The sequence below is a fragment of the Falco cherrug genome, unplaced genomic scaffold (genome assembly GCF_023634085.1).
Source record: "Falco cherrug isolate bFalChe1 unplaced genomic scaffold, bFalChe1.pri scaffold_302, whole genome shotgun sequence".
NCBI lineage: Eukaryota > Metazoa > Chordata > Aves > Falconiformes > Falconidae > Falco > Falco cherrug.
The window spans coordinates 3,305-17,469 of NW_026599462.1; the positions used below are offsets into that span (position 1 = coordinate 3,305).

The window sequence follows — 14,165 nt, forward strand, 5'->3', positions numbered from 1 at the left end:
CCCTGGGCAGGGGCAGGGGGCTGCTGCCCCCCGCGCCGAGGAGCCCGGCAGAGCCAAGAGGCCCGAGCGGCTCTTCCAGCGCCAGGACGCCCTGTGGATAAGTACCCCCCGGCTGCGGCCCCCCCCGACCCCCCGGCGCCCCCCAGCGCCCCCCGCGCCCCCAGCCCGGCCCCGCTGGCCCAGGGCTCGCTGCCCGCCCCCCCGCCCGCCGGAGCCCCGCGCCCCCCCATGGCGCCCCCCGCCCCCCGCTCGCCCTCCACCCCCCGCCGCCGGCCCCCCCCGCCGTGCCCCCCAAACCCGACCCGGCTCTGCTGCCCCCCTCCCCCCGCCGTGCCCCCCAAACCCGACCCGGCTCTGCTGCCCCCCCCCCCCCGCCGTGCCCCCCAAACCCGACCCGGCCTCGCTGCCCCCCCCCGCCTCCGGCCGTGCCCCCCCAAACCAGACCCGGCCTCGCTGCCCCCCGCCGTGCCCCCCAAACCCGACGCCCTCCCCCGGGCGGGGGCCAAGGGCACCTTGGAGGGGCCGGGGGAGCGCGGCCGGACCCCCCAGGAGTGCCCCCCCCCCCGCCGCCCCCCCTCGCCGCCCGCTGCTGGGCCAAGCCAGCTGGGCTCACCCCGAGGGGGGCCCGGAGGGGGCCAGACCCCCCGCCCCCCCCCCTCAGCATCCCCCCCACCCGGCCCGCCGGCCCCCCGCCGCCTGCGCTTGGCGGGCACCAAACCCTTCAAGCCGGTGGCCACCAGGGTGGGCAACGAGGCTAAGGGGGGCAAAAGCCCCCACAAAGCCCCCGGCAGCCGCCTCTCCTGGCCCGAGGGCGAGGGCAAGGGGCGCCCCAAAGCGGGGGGCAAAGCTGAGGGGGGGGTCCCGGCCGCCGGCGAGGGCTCGTCTGTCCCCCCACAAGGGCAAGAGCAAGACCCTGGACTACAGCGACTTGCACCCGGGGCCGGGGGCTCTGGCGCCGGCGCTGGGACCCCCCCCGGGTGAAATGGGGGCTGAAAAGGGGGCGCGAGGGCGGCCGAGCCTCCACCCGCGACCGCAAGATGCTCAAGTTCATCAGCGGGATCTTCGCCAAGAGCCCGGCGGCCACCCCCACCCCCCCCGCGCCCCCCTGGGCCCTGCTCAGCACCGACCTGGGCAGGGGCGCCCCCCCCAGTGAGTACCCAGGGCCGAGGCGGGGGGGGCGGGGGTCCCCCGGTGGGGCAGGGGTCCCCCCCGCCGTGTCCCCTGCATCCCTCGGTGACCTGGATGCGGGAGTGATGGGGGTTGGGAGCCGCTGGTGCCCACGGTTGGGCCGTGGGAGTTTGGGTCGTGCCTCAGTTTCCCTGTGGCCGCCTCCGCTGGGGAAGGGGCTGGGATGGGGGAGGGGGTGCGGCCGGACCCCCCGGCTCCGCTTGCCACTGGTGCCCGTGCGGGGCCGTGACCTGCGTGGGGCTGAAGGACCCGTCTGCGCCCCACGGCTGGGGGCTGGGGGGGGGGCTGGGGCGTTGGGGGGGCTGGGTGAGGGCTTGCGACCCACCGGGCAGAGCCCCCCCCCAGCACGTCCCCTTGGGCATCCCCAAGGTCTGTGCCTGGCCGGGAGGTCCCGTGGGGGAGCTGACATGGGGTTCCCCGAGCGCCGGCCTTGCCTCAGTTTCCCTGGGGGGGGGGGGGGGCTCCGTGGGGCTCAGGAGACCCCTCACCCGTCTTCCCACCCCGGCATCCATCTGTCCGTCCGCTCCATCCGTCGCCATCCCTGCGTCACACGCGTCCGTCCGTCTGTCCAGCCACCCCGGGGCCACCCCGTGTCCCTCTGTGTCCCCCCCGCTCCCACCCCCACCCCGCCGCCGGGGGGTGCGTGGGCAGAGCCTGCTGGGGACCCCGGTGGTGGCAGTGGGGACACCCGGGGGTGGCAGCTCTGTCGTGATGGATGGGGGGGGGAGACGACAGGCAGCAGCGTTAACCCCTCACCCGCCGCGCAGCTGGTGGGGGGGCGGCCCTGCCTGTGGCACGGGGGAAACTGAGGCACGGGGTGGGAAGGGACCCCTGCCTCAGTTTCCCCATCTTGTGGCGCGGGAGATGAGGTGCCAGGCTGCCTGGGGGGGGCTGGGGGGGCTGGGCAGGGGGGTGTGGGGGTGCAGGCGATGTCCTTGGGCCATGCCATGTCCTTGAGCCATGTCACGTGCACGTGTTGTGCCATGTGCTTGTGCCATGCCATGTCCCTGTGTCCCACGCACCGGTGCCTGTTCAGCGCATCTGTCGCATCCTTGTGTCCATCGCGTGCCACGCCGTGTCCTGGTGCCACACCATGTCCTGGTGCCCATCATGTGCCATGCCGTGTCCCTGTGCCCATCGTGTGCTACATCATGTCCTGGTGCCACACCCATGCCCCGGTGTCCATCGTGTGCCATGCCGTGTCCTGGTGCCACGCCGTGTCCCAGTGCCCATTGTGTGCCACGCCATGTCCTGGTGCCCATCGTGTGCTACGCCTTGTCCTGGTGACCATCATGTGCCACGCCACATCCTGGTGCCCATCATGTGCCCATCGTGTCTCCGTGCCACACCACATCCTCATGCCGTGCTGTGCTCTTGTGCCCATTGTGTCCCCGTGCACGCCACGTCCTCGTGCCACGCTGTATCTTCATGCACGTCATGTTGGCGTGTGCCACGTCCATCGCAACCTTGTGTCCGCCGTGTGCCACACTGTGTCCTGGTGCCCGTCGTGTCCTAGAACACACCGTGTCCCCATGCTGCATCCTGGTGTCCCTCGTGTCCCATGCCATGCCACATCCTCGTGCCACGCCGCGTCCTGGTGCCTGTCGTGTCCTGCTTCCCACCATGTCCCCGCGCCATGCCACGTCCTCCTGCCACACTTCGTCCTCGTGCCTGCCACGTCCCTGCGCCCGCCACGTCCTCGTGCCCACGGCGAGTGGGGCCCCGCAGTGCCACGTCGCCATTGCCACCGCGTCGTGTCTCCGTGTCCCTCCCGCCGCCCCCGCTGGGCTCGGTGCGGTGCCGTTGCTTGGTGACGGCTCGTGGCCGCCCACGCAGGATGCTGCCAGCAGCGCTGCTGCAGGGCTGGGGGCGGCCGTGCCCCCTCCCCGGGTGGGGGGGCTGGGGGAGGCCGGGGGGGGCTGGGCGCTATCTCACCCCTCTCTTCCCCACAGAGGCCTTGGTGAACAGCCAGGAATGGACCCTGAGCCGCTCCATCCCCGAGATCCGCCTGGTGGGTACCGTGTCCCCGTGTTCCTGCCCCGTGTCCACCCCCTCGGCCACCCTGACACCCCCCTCCGCCCCCTCCCCAGGGGGTCCTGGGCAGCAGCAAGAGCGGGAAGTCGGCGCTCGTCCACCGATTCCTCACTGGCTCCTACGTGGGCCTGGAGCCCACCGAGAGTGAGTGGCCACGGGGATGGACGTGACTGGGGGGATGGGCATGGCCATGGGGTAGGACACAGCTGTGGGGCCAGAGATGGCCATGGGAGTGGCCGTGGCCATTGGGTTTGGGCATGGCCATGGGGATGACCATGGCCATTGGGTTGGTCATGGCTGTGGGGTAGGACACAGCTGTGGGGCCAGAGATGGCCATGGGGGTGGCCGTGGCCATTGGGTTGGGCATGGCCATGGGGATGACCATGGCCATTGGGTTGGTCATGGCTGTGGGGTAGGACACAGCTGTGGGGCCAGAGATGGCCATGGGGGTGGCCGTGGCCATTGGGTTGGGCATGGCCATGGGGCTGGACATGGCCGTGGGGCTGGACACGGCCATGGAGATGGGCATGGCCATTGGGTTAGATGTGGCTGTTGGGTTGAGCATGGCCATGGGGCTGGGCAAGGCCCTGGGGCTGGATGTGGCCATTGGGTTGGGCATGGCCATGGGGTTGGACATGGCCATTGGGTTGGACATGGCCATGGGGCTGGGCATGGCCGTAGGGCTGGATGTAGCCATGGGGCTGGACATGGCTGTGAGGTTGGATGTAGCCATTGGGTTGGACATGGCCATGGGGTTGACCATGGCTGTGGGGCTGAGCTTGGCCATGGGATAGGCCAGGCCTTGGTGCTGGCCATGGCTGTGGGGTTGGCCATGGCCATGGGGTTGGCCATGGCCATTGGGTTGGGCATGGCCATGGGGGCTGGACATGGCCGTGGGGCTGGGCATGGTCATGGGGCTGGATGTGTCCATGGGGTTGGATGTGTCCATGGGGTTGGCCATGGCCATTGGGTTGGGCATGGCCATGGGACTGGACATGGCCGTGGGGCTGGCCATGGTCATGGGGTTGGCCATGGCCATTGGGTTGGGCATGACCATTGGGTTGGGCATGGCCATGGGATTGGGCATGGCCATGGGGCTGGATGTGGCCATGGGGTTGGCCATGGCCATGGGGCTGAGCTTGGCCGTGGGGTGGACAGAGCCATGGGGACAGCCAAGGCCGTGGGGACAGGCAAGATGATGGCGCTGGCCATGGCTGTGGGGCGTCCAAGTCCACAGGGCTGGGCACAGCCACGGGGGTCCCATCCCCCACCCTCCCTCTGGCTCCAGGTGGCCAGTTCAAGCGCGAGGTGACGGTCGATGGCCAGAGCCACCTCCTGCTCATCCGAGAGGAAGGAGGCGCCCCGGACGCCAGGGTAGGTGGGGGCGGGGGGCTGGGGGGGGGCCGTGGTGGCTGGTGCCGAGCCCTGACCCCCCCTCCCGCATCCCCCTCCCAGTTTGCCAGCTGGGCAGACGCCGTCATCTTCGTCTTCAGCCTGGAGAACGAGAGCAGCTTTGAGGAGGTGACGCAGCTCCACGCGCTGCTCAGCGGCTACCGGGGCACCAGCGAGGTGGCCCTGGCGCTGGTGGGCACCCAGGGTGAGCTGGGGGCGTGGGACCGGCCCCACGGGGACACGGGGGGGGGACGACAGGGCACCCACCGCCCTGCCGTGCTGCCCCCAGACAAGATCAGCTCCTCCAACCCGCGGGTGATCGAGGACGCACGGGCGCAGGCGCTCTGCGGGGACATGAGGCGCTGCCTCTACTACGAGACCTGCGCCACGTACGGCCTCAACGTTGAGCGGGTCTTCACGGAGGGTGGGTGTCCCGGTGTGGGGCAGATGGGGGGGGGGGGGGGAGGGGGAGACCAGGGTGGGTGGGATGGGTGGGATGGGGACCATGACCAGGGGCCAGGGTGGGATGGGGACCAGGGTTGGTGGTTGAGGTGGGATGGAGACCAGGGTTGTTGGTGGTGGTGGGATGGGGACCGTGGCTGGTGGCTGAGGTGGGATGGGGACCATGACCAGGGACCAGGGTGGGATGAGGACCAGGGTTGGTGGCTGAGGTGGGATGGGGACTGTGGCTGATGGGGGGTGGGGTGGGATTGGAACTGTGGTTGGTGGCTGAGGTGGGATGAGGACCATGTTCAGCTGGGATGGAGACTGTGGCTGGGGGGGCTGGGAGCCACGTCCCGGTGGGATGGGGACCATGGCTGGTGGCTGAGGTGGGATGGGGACCATGACCAGGGGCCAGGGTGGGATGGGGACCGTGGCTGCTGGTGGTGGTGGGATGGGGACCATGGCTGGTGGATGAGGTGGGATGGGAACTGTGTTTGGTGGCTGGGGTGGGATGGGGACCATAACCAGGGGCCAGGGTGGGATGGGGACCGTGGCTGGTGGCTGAGGTGGGATGGGGACCATGGCTGGTGGCCAAAGTGGGATGGGGACCACCATGTTCAGCTGGGATGGAGACTGTGGCCAGGGGGGATGGGAGCCATGTCCTGGTGGGATGGGGAACCGGGTGGTGGCTGAGGTGGGATGGAGACCGTGGCCAGTGGCTGAGATGGGATGGGGACCAGGGTGGGATTGGGGACCACGGCCGGTGGCTGAGGTGGGGTGAGGACCATCTCCAGCTGGGATGGAGGCTGGTCGGGAGGCCGGGAGCCATGTCCTGGTGGGATGGGGACCATGGCCAGTGGTTGAGGTGGGATGGGGACCATGGTTGGTGGCCAAAGTGGGATGAGGACCAGATCCAGCTGGGATGGAGGCTGTGGTCGGGGGTCCCAGGAGCCACATCCCGTTGGGCTGGAGCGCGTGGCCGGGTGGGCTGGGGACCTGCCACCCCTGACGCATGGCTCGGGGCGCAGTGGCCCAGAAGGTGGTGGCGCTGAAGAAGCAGCAGCAGCTCCTGGCATCCTGCAAGTCCTTGCCCAGCACCCCCCAGCCACTCAGCCGCATCCACCCCGGTGGGGGGCATCCACCCCGGCCAGGTACCCCCCCACCCCACCCCCCCTGCCCCCTCCCCCCGCCCACGGGACACTGGCGCCGGGGCTGACCCTGTGTCCCACGCAGGCCAGCAATGGTGGCCACACCAGCGACTACTCGTCCTCGCTGCCGTCCACCCCCAACGTCAGCCACCGTGAGCTGCGGAGCGAGACCCCCGCCCCCCTGGGGACCCCCAGCTCCCTGCACCGCGGCGCCAAGCGCCGAACGAGCCTCTTCGCCGTGAGTGTGCCGAGACCCCCTGTGGCAGGGGACACGTGTCCCCTGTGGTGTCCCCCTGGCAGGAAGGTGGCACCTGGGGTGTCCCCCAGTGGGGTGGTGACATGGTGGCATCTGGGTTGTCTACCCACCGGTGGGGGTATACGGTACCTGGGGTGTCCCCTGGTGTGGTGGTGGCAGGGGACACGTGGCACCTGGGGTGTCCCCTGGCAGGAAGGTGGCACCTGGGGTGTCCCCCAGTGGGGTGGTGGCATGGTGGCATTTGGGTTGTCTACCCACCAGTGGGGGTACATGGTACTTGGGTGTCCCCTGGTGTGGTGGCAGCAGGGGACACGTGGCACCTGGGGTGTCCCCCAGTGGGGTGGTGGCATGGTGGCATTTGGGTTGTCTACCCACCAGTGGGGGGTACACGGTACCTGGGGTGTCCTCTGGTTTGGTGGCAGCAGGGGACATGTGGCACCTGGGGCGGCCCCTGGCAGGAGGGTGGCAGGGGACACCCACGGCAGCCAGGGTCACCCCCTCCCCTGGGGCTCTGGCAGTGGGGGACATGGGCACCCCAGGGTGTCCCCATGGTGGCACCACAGCACTGGGGGACATGTCCCCATGGTGTCACTGCAGTGGTGGGGGACGTGGCACCCCAGGGTGTCCCCATGGTGGCACCACAATGGTGGGGGACACATCCCCACGGTGGCACCATGGTCGTGGGGGACACGTCCCTGTGGTGGCACTGCGGCTGTGGCAGCTGTGGCACCCTGGGGTGTCACTGCAGTGGTGGGGGACGTGACACCCCAAGGTAGGACCATGGTGGTGGGGGACGTGGCACCCCAGGGTGTCCTCACGGTGGTACCACAGTGGTGGGGGACACGTCCCCATGGTGGCAGTGGGGGACGTGACACCCCATGGTAGGACCACAGTGGTGGGGGATGTGGCACCCCAGGGTGTCCCCATGGTGGGACCACAGCGGTGGGGGACGTGGCACCCCAGGGTGTCCCCATGGTGGCACTGCAGTGGTGGGGGACACGTCCCCGTGGTGGCACTGTAGGGGTGGGGGACGTGACACCCCATGGTAGGACCACGGTGGTGGGGGACGTGGCACCCCAGGGTATCCCCATGGTGGGACCACAGTGGTGGGGGACACGTCCCCGTGGTGGCACTGTGGTGGTGGGGGACACATCCCTGTGGTGTCACCACAATGGTGTGGGACGTGGCACCCCAGGGTGCCCCCTGCTGCCCCCTCCCCACCGCCCCCTCCCCGCAGACGCGCCGCGGCAGCGACTCGGAGAAGCGGAGCCTGGACAGCCGCGCCGAGGGGGCCGGCAGCGGCCGCGCCATCCCCATCAAGCAGGTCAGCGTGGCAGCGGCGGGACACGCGGCGGGGGGTCCCCGGGGGTCCCCTCCGTGTCCCCTCACCCCCCCACCCCCCTTGTCCCCAGAGCTTCCTGCTGAAGCGCAGCGGCAACTCCCTCAACAAGGAGTGGAAGAAGAAATACGTCACCTTGTCCAGCAACGGGCTCCTCTTCTACCACCCCAGCATCAACGTGAGCATCCCCGTCCCCCCCAGGACCCCCACCCAGGGGTGGCGGGGGGGTCCCCCGGGCTCAGCACCCCTGTCCCCACGCAGGATTACATCCACAGCACCCACGGGAAGGAGATGGACCTGCTCCGCACCACGGTCAAGGTGCCAGGCAAGCGCCCACCCCGCGCCATCTCCGCCTGCGGCCCCTCGGCCAGCATCAATGGGCTGGTGAAGGACGTGGCAGCCACCGAGGGTGGCGGTGAGTAAAGGGGGGGGGTGGGGAGGGTGGGGGGGTGGGGGGGGCATCGGGGTCACCGGTCTGTGTCCCCCCCTGCAGTGGGTGCATCCCCCGTGGGGCTGAGCCTGCCCCCCGAGGTGGGGGCGAAGGGCGCGGGCAAGGCTGAGCGGTCCCTGCAGCGCTGCGCCTCCGCCTCCAGCGCCAAGCTCGCCGGCACTGGTGAGTGTCCTCGTGTCACCATGTCCCCATGTCACCCTGTCCCCATGTCCCCATGTCCCCATGTCCCCGGTCTGCTGCCCCTCGCGGTCCTGGACACACCACAGCACTGGCATGGAGATGGGGAACTGGCATGTGGTGGCCCCACTGAGCCCAGGAGCCCCTGGTGACTCTTGGTGGCCCTGGTGGTCTTGGGGGGGCACAGTGACCTGGTGGCCTTTGGTGGCCCTGGTGATCTTGGGGGCCACAATGGACCTGGTGGCCTTTGGTGGCCCTCATGATCCTGGGAGCCACAATGAATCTGGTGGCCCTTGGTGGCCCTGCTGATCTTGGGGGCCACAATGAACCTGGTGGCCCTTGGTGGCCCTGCTGATCTTGGGGGCCACAATGAACCTGGTGGCCCTTGGTGGCCCTGCTGATCCTGGGGGCCACAATGAACCTGGTGGCCCTGATGAGCCCAGTGACCCTGGTGGATTTGGTGACCCTGGGTGGCTCCAATGGTCCTGATGACCCTCATGATACTGGTGAGCCAAGTGGCTCCTTTGGCCCCAGTGATCCTGGTGGCACTGGTGGACTTGGTGGCCCTGGTGACCCCAGTGAGCCCAGTGACCCTGGTGTGAACTTGGTGGCTCCAGTGGCCCTGATGAGCGCCCTGGTCCTTGTGGCCCTGGTGGCCCCAGCGATGCTGGTGAGCCCAGTGGCTCTGGTGGCCTTGGTCACCCCAGTAGCACTGATGACCCTAGTGAACCTAGTGACCCTGGTGTGAACTTGGTGGCCCCAGTGACCCTGGTGGCCCCAGTGATCCTGGTGAGCCCAGTGGCTCTGGTGGCCTTGGTCACCCTGGTAGCCCTGATGACCCCAGTGAACCCAGTGGCCCTGGTGTGAACTTGGTGGCCCCAGTGATCCTGATGACCCCAGTGGCTCTGGTGGCCTTGGTCACCCTGGTAGCCCTGATGACCCCAATGAGCCCAGTGGTCCTTGTGGCCCTAACGGCCCCAGCGATGCTGGAGGCCCCAGCGCTGCTGGTGAGTGCAGTGGCCCTGGTGAGCGCGGTGGCCCTGGCGAGCCGTGGCCCCCAGCGCCCCAGCAGGTGGCTCTCCTGGCAGATGCCCCCCCCCCCTTCGAGGCCGTCTCCAGCCCCGGCAGCTCGGGCAAGGAGCCACCGCCGTCACCCACGATGGACAGGAAGAAGCACCGGCGGAAGAAGCTGATGACGCCCTCCAAGACGGAGGGTTCGGCCGGGCAGGCAGAAGGTGAGAGCCGTGGGGACGGTGCCATGAGCCCTGCGCCCTCCTGGATGGTGGCCATGGACCCACAGGGACCGCACCACCACGGACCCACAGGGACTGTGCCACCACGGACCCATGGGGACCACACCATGCCCATGGACCCATGGGGACCGTGCCACCACGGACCTATGGGGACCATGCCAGTGGCCACGGACCCATGGGGACCACGCCAGTGGCCATGGACTCATGGGGACTGTGCCACGACGGACCCACGGGGACTGTGCCATCACGGACCCATGGGGACCACGCCAGTGGCCATGGACCCATGGGGACCGCACCCCCACACCCCATGGGGACGATGCCCCAGGGCGAATGGAGTGTCTGGGCCCAATCCTGCCCCCCTGCCACGCTCAGCCACCGCTGCCCTGCCCACGCGTGTCCCCCCCTGGCTGTGCCACCCCCCTGCACCCCGGCACCGTCCCCTCCCCCCCCCCGCTGGGGCTCCCCTGGTGACTCTGTCTCCCCCTTTCCTCCCTCTGCTCTCGCTGCCCCGGACCCTCCGCAGCCAAGCGCAAAATGTGGAAATTAAAAAGCTTTGGTAGTTTAAGAAATATTTATAAAACAGGTAACGTGGCGCGTGGCGCGTGGCCTGCCCCACTCATGCATGTGGCTGTGTCCCATCCTCATCTGCTGTCGCATCCCCTGCCCCCCCCTCCCCTCCCCCCCCGGCCGCTGGGTGGAAACGGGGGGGTCCCAAGGAGCTGCTGGGGGGTTGGGGACCACCGGGGTGGGCGCCCCAGTGGGGGCAGATGGATGGAGGGGAGATGGGGGAGGGGGGATGGGGCACCCTTAGGTGCTGGGGACCCCCTCCCCAGCACTGTGCCCCCCGTCCCACCGCCCACCCCGGGGGTCTCTGGTCCCACAGAGGAGGAGAACTTTGAGTTCATCATCGTGTCCAGCACGGGCCAGACGTGGCACTTCGAGGCCGGCAGCTTCGAGGAGCGCGACGCCTGGGTGCAGGCCATCGAGAGCCAGATCCTGGCCAGCCTGCAGTGCTGCGAGAGCAGCAAGAACAAGGTAGGACCCCCACGGGGGCCGGGGGGGTGCCACGCGACCACCCACCACCACCACTGACCCCCCCTGCCCGTCTCCCCCAGGCGCGCATGGACAGCCAGAGCGAAGCCGTGGCCATCCAGGCCATCCGCAACGCCCGGGGCAACTCGCTCTGCGTGGACTGCGGGGCACCCAGTGAGTGGTCGGAGGAGGGGACATTGGTGACACGTGGCCACGGGCTACGGGGGGCCATCGGTTACGTGGTGCTGTGGGTCATCCTGGGCCATGGGACATGGAGGGACATTGGCGACACGTGGCCACAGGGGGCCATCAGTCACGTGGTGCTGTGGGTCATCCTGGGCCTTGGGACATGGAGGGACATTGGTGACACGTGGCCACGGGCTACGGGGGGCCATCGGTTACGTGGTGCTGTGGGTCATCCTGGGCCTTGGGACATGGAGGGACATTGGTGACACGTGGCCACGGGCTATGGGGGCCCATCAGTTACGTGGTGCTGTGGGTCATCCTGGGCCATGGGACATGGAGGGACATTGGCGACACGTGGCCACAGGGGGCCATCAGTCACGTGGTGCTGTGGGTCATCCTGGGCCTTGGGACATGGAGGGACATTGGTGACACGTGGCCACGGGCTACGGGGGGCCATCGGTTACGTGGTGCTGTGGATCATCCTGGGCCATGGGACGTGGAGGGACGTTGGTGACAGGTGGCCACGGGCCATGGGGGGCCATTGGTTATGTGGTGCCATGGGTCATCTTGGGCCATGGGACATGGAGGGACATTGGTGACAGGTGGCCATGGGCCTTTGGTGGCCCTCGTGATCCTGGGGGCCACAATGAACCTTGTGGCCCTTGGTGGCCCTGGCGATCCTGAGGGCCACAGTGAACCTGGTGGCCCTGGTGATCCTAGGGGTCATCCTGGGCCATGGGGGGTCATGGACCATGGAAGGGGGTACACGGTGCCATGGGTCTCATCATGCCACGTGCTACACAGTGCCATGGGTCCCATCGTGCCACGTGCCACATGATGCCATGGGTCTCATCATGCCACACGGTGCTATGGGTCCCATCATGCCACATGCTGCCATGGGTCCCATCATGCCACGTGTCACACGCTGCCATGGGTCCCACCATGCCACACGCTGCCATGGCCCACGTAGTGCCATGGCTCACGCCGTGCCATGCACCATGGGTGCCAGGGGCTGTGCAATGGCTGCGCGGTGCCACGGCCCCCCCCAGCCCCCCTGGCCCGGTGCCGACGGTCTCTGTGCTCCCCCCACCCCCCAGACCCCACCTGGGCCAGCCTGAACCTGGGGGCCCTGATCTGCATCGAGTGCTCAGGGATCCACCGCAACCTGGGCACCCACGTGTCCCGCGTGCGCTCCCTGGACCTGGACGACTGGCCACGGGAGCTGACGCTGGTGCTGACCTCCATCGGCAACGCCACCGCCAACAGCATCTGGGAGAAGGACCCGCAGGGCCGCTGCAAACCCACCCCCGAGTCTTCCCGGTGGGTGTCCCCCATCCCATGCCACCACAGACCCACGGGGACCACGCCAGTGGCCACAGACCCATGGGGACCGTGCCACCATGGACCCATGAGGACCATGCCAGTGGCCATGGATCCATAGGGACCACGCCGGTGGCGATGGACCCACGGGGACTGTGCCACCACGAACCCATGGGGACCACACCAGTGGCCCCCCCGCCACCTCCCCGGTGCCATGGCGTGGCTGATGCCCCCCGTCTCCGCAGGGAGGAGCGGGAATCGTGGATCCGGGCCAAGTACGAGCAGCGGTTGTTCTTGGCACCGCTGCCGGTGGCTGAGGCACCGCTGGGGGACCGGTTGGTGGCCGCGGTGCAGGACAAGGACCTGGAGACGGTGCTGCTGCTCCTGGCCCACGGCAGGAAGGAGCAGCTCAATGTGGCCACCGGCGACAAGGAGCGGCGCACGGCGCTGCACGTGGCCTGCGACATGGCCCTGGTGGTCATCACCCAGCTGCTGGTGTGGGTACGTCGGGGCTGGGGGGTGGGACGGGGGTGGGGGGGTGGATGGAATGGTGGTGGGGAGCGTGGCGTGGCCGAGGGGGAGGTGGTGTGGCCATGGGGAGCATGGCAGGGGGAGGGGGGGAAATGGCACCATCGTGGGGACAGGCACGTGGCTGTGGGGGGAGGTGGTGTGGCCATGGGGACCGTGGGGACCGTGGGATGGCTGTGGGAACCATGGGATGGCCACAAGGACTGTGTAACGGCCATGGGGACCGTGGGATGGCCATGGGGGATGTGGGATGGCCATGGGGGATGTGGGATGGCCATGGGGACCATGGGATGGCCACAAGGACCGTGGAATGGCCATGAGGGATGTGACATGGCTGTGGGGACCATGGGATGGCCACAAGGACCACGGGATGGCCATGGGATGGCTGTGGGGGACATGGGATGGCCACAAGGAACACGGGATGGCCGTGGGGACCGTGGGATGGCCATGGGGGACGTGGGATGGCTGTGGGGGAAGTGGGGTGGCTGTGGGAACCCCCCATGCCCAGAGGGACACGTGCTGGCCACGAGGAACCGTGCCACGACCAGGGGGGCCACGGCACAGCCCCACAAACCGCGGCTACCGGGGCCACGGCAGGGCCACAGGGAGCAGGGGGTCCCGGGGAGGCAGGGGCTGCGATGGGGGGTCCCGGGGAGGCAGGGGCCACGGCAGGGGGTCTCAAGGAGGCAGGGGCTGTAGCAGGGGGTCCCGGGGAGGCAGGGGCTGCAATGGGGCGTCCCGGGGAGGCAGAGGCTGCGATGGGGGGTCCCGGGGAGGCAGGGGCCGTGGCAGGGGGTCTCAAGGAGGCAGGGGCTGTAGCAGGGGGTCCCGGGGAGGCAGGAACTGCAATGGGGGGTCCCGGGGAGGCAGGGGCCGTGGCGGGGGGTGGCTGACGTGGCCCCCCGCCCGCAGTACGGCGTGGACGTGCGGGCACGGGACGGGCAGGGGCGCACAGCGTTGTTCTACGCCCGCCGCGCTGGCAGCCGCGAGTGCGCCGAGATCCTCCTGCAGCACGGCTGCCCCGGCGAGGGGGTCCCCAGCCCCCCCCCACCCCCACCCCCACCCCCGGCCCCCGCCGCAAGAGCAGCTGTGCCAGCGTGGGCCACTGCGAGCCACGGACCGCGCTGGTATAGCCGGCGGGGGGCTGGGGACCCCCGGCCCCCCCCCCCCGGCGTGGCCGCCCACGGTTTGTATTTTTGATGCTCTATTTATTATCCAGCTCCCGCCGGGGTCTCTTCTGGTCCTGTCCCCTCCCCCCCCCCAGCCCGTGGCAGCCCCCCCCCCCCCCCCCATTCCGCCACGCCGGGGCTTGCGGTGCTGTGGCCACCCGTGTCCCCTGCCGGTGCCACCCAGCCCCCTCCCCGTGGCACAGCCCGGCCGGGGGTCCCAGCCTGGCGCTGCGGCCGGTGACACCCCC

At 69.5% G+C, this 14,165-nt stretch overlaps 1 protein-coding gene across 1 annotated transcript; it reads left to right on the forward strand.

Moving 5' to 3' along the window:
- The first annotated feature begins 884 nt into the window (after positions 1-884).
- Positions 885-14,165, forward strand: AGAP2 (ArfGAP with GTPase domain, ankyrin repeat and PH domain 2). The gene is given in 20 exon segments (XM_055700459.1): positions 885-1,149; positions 3,141-3,199; positions 3,279-3,366; positions 4,511-4,596; positions 4,678-4,819; positions 4,904-5,038; positions 6,087-6,157; positions 6,159-6,209; positions 6,292-6,444; positions 7,700-7,786; positions 7,875-7,979; positions 8,063-8,216; positions 8,295-8,414; positions 9,518-9,664; positions 10,206-10,265; positions 10,566-10,717; positions 10,798-10,888; positions 11,998-12,220; positions 12,466-12,721; positions 13,661-14,165. Coding segments are annotated over 20 exon segments (2,580 nt in total). The 5' UTR covers positions 885-1,037; the 3' UTR covers positions 13,949-14,165.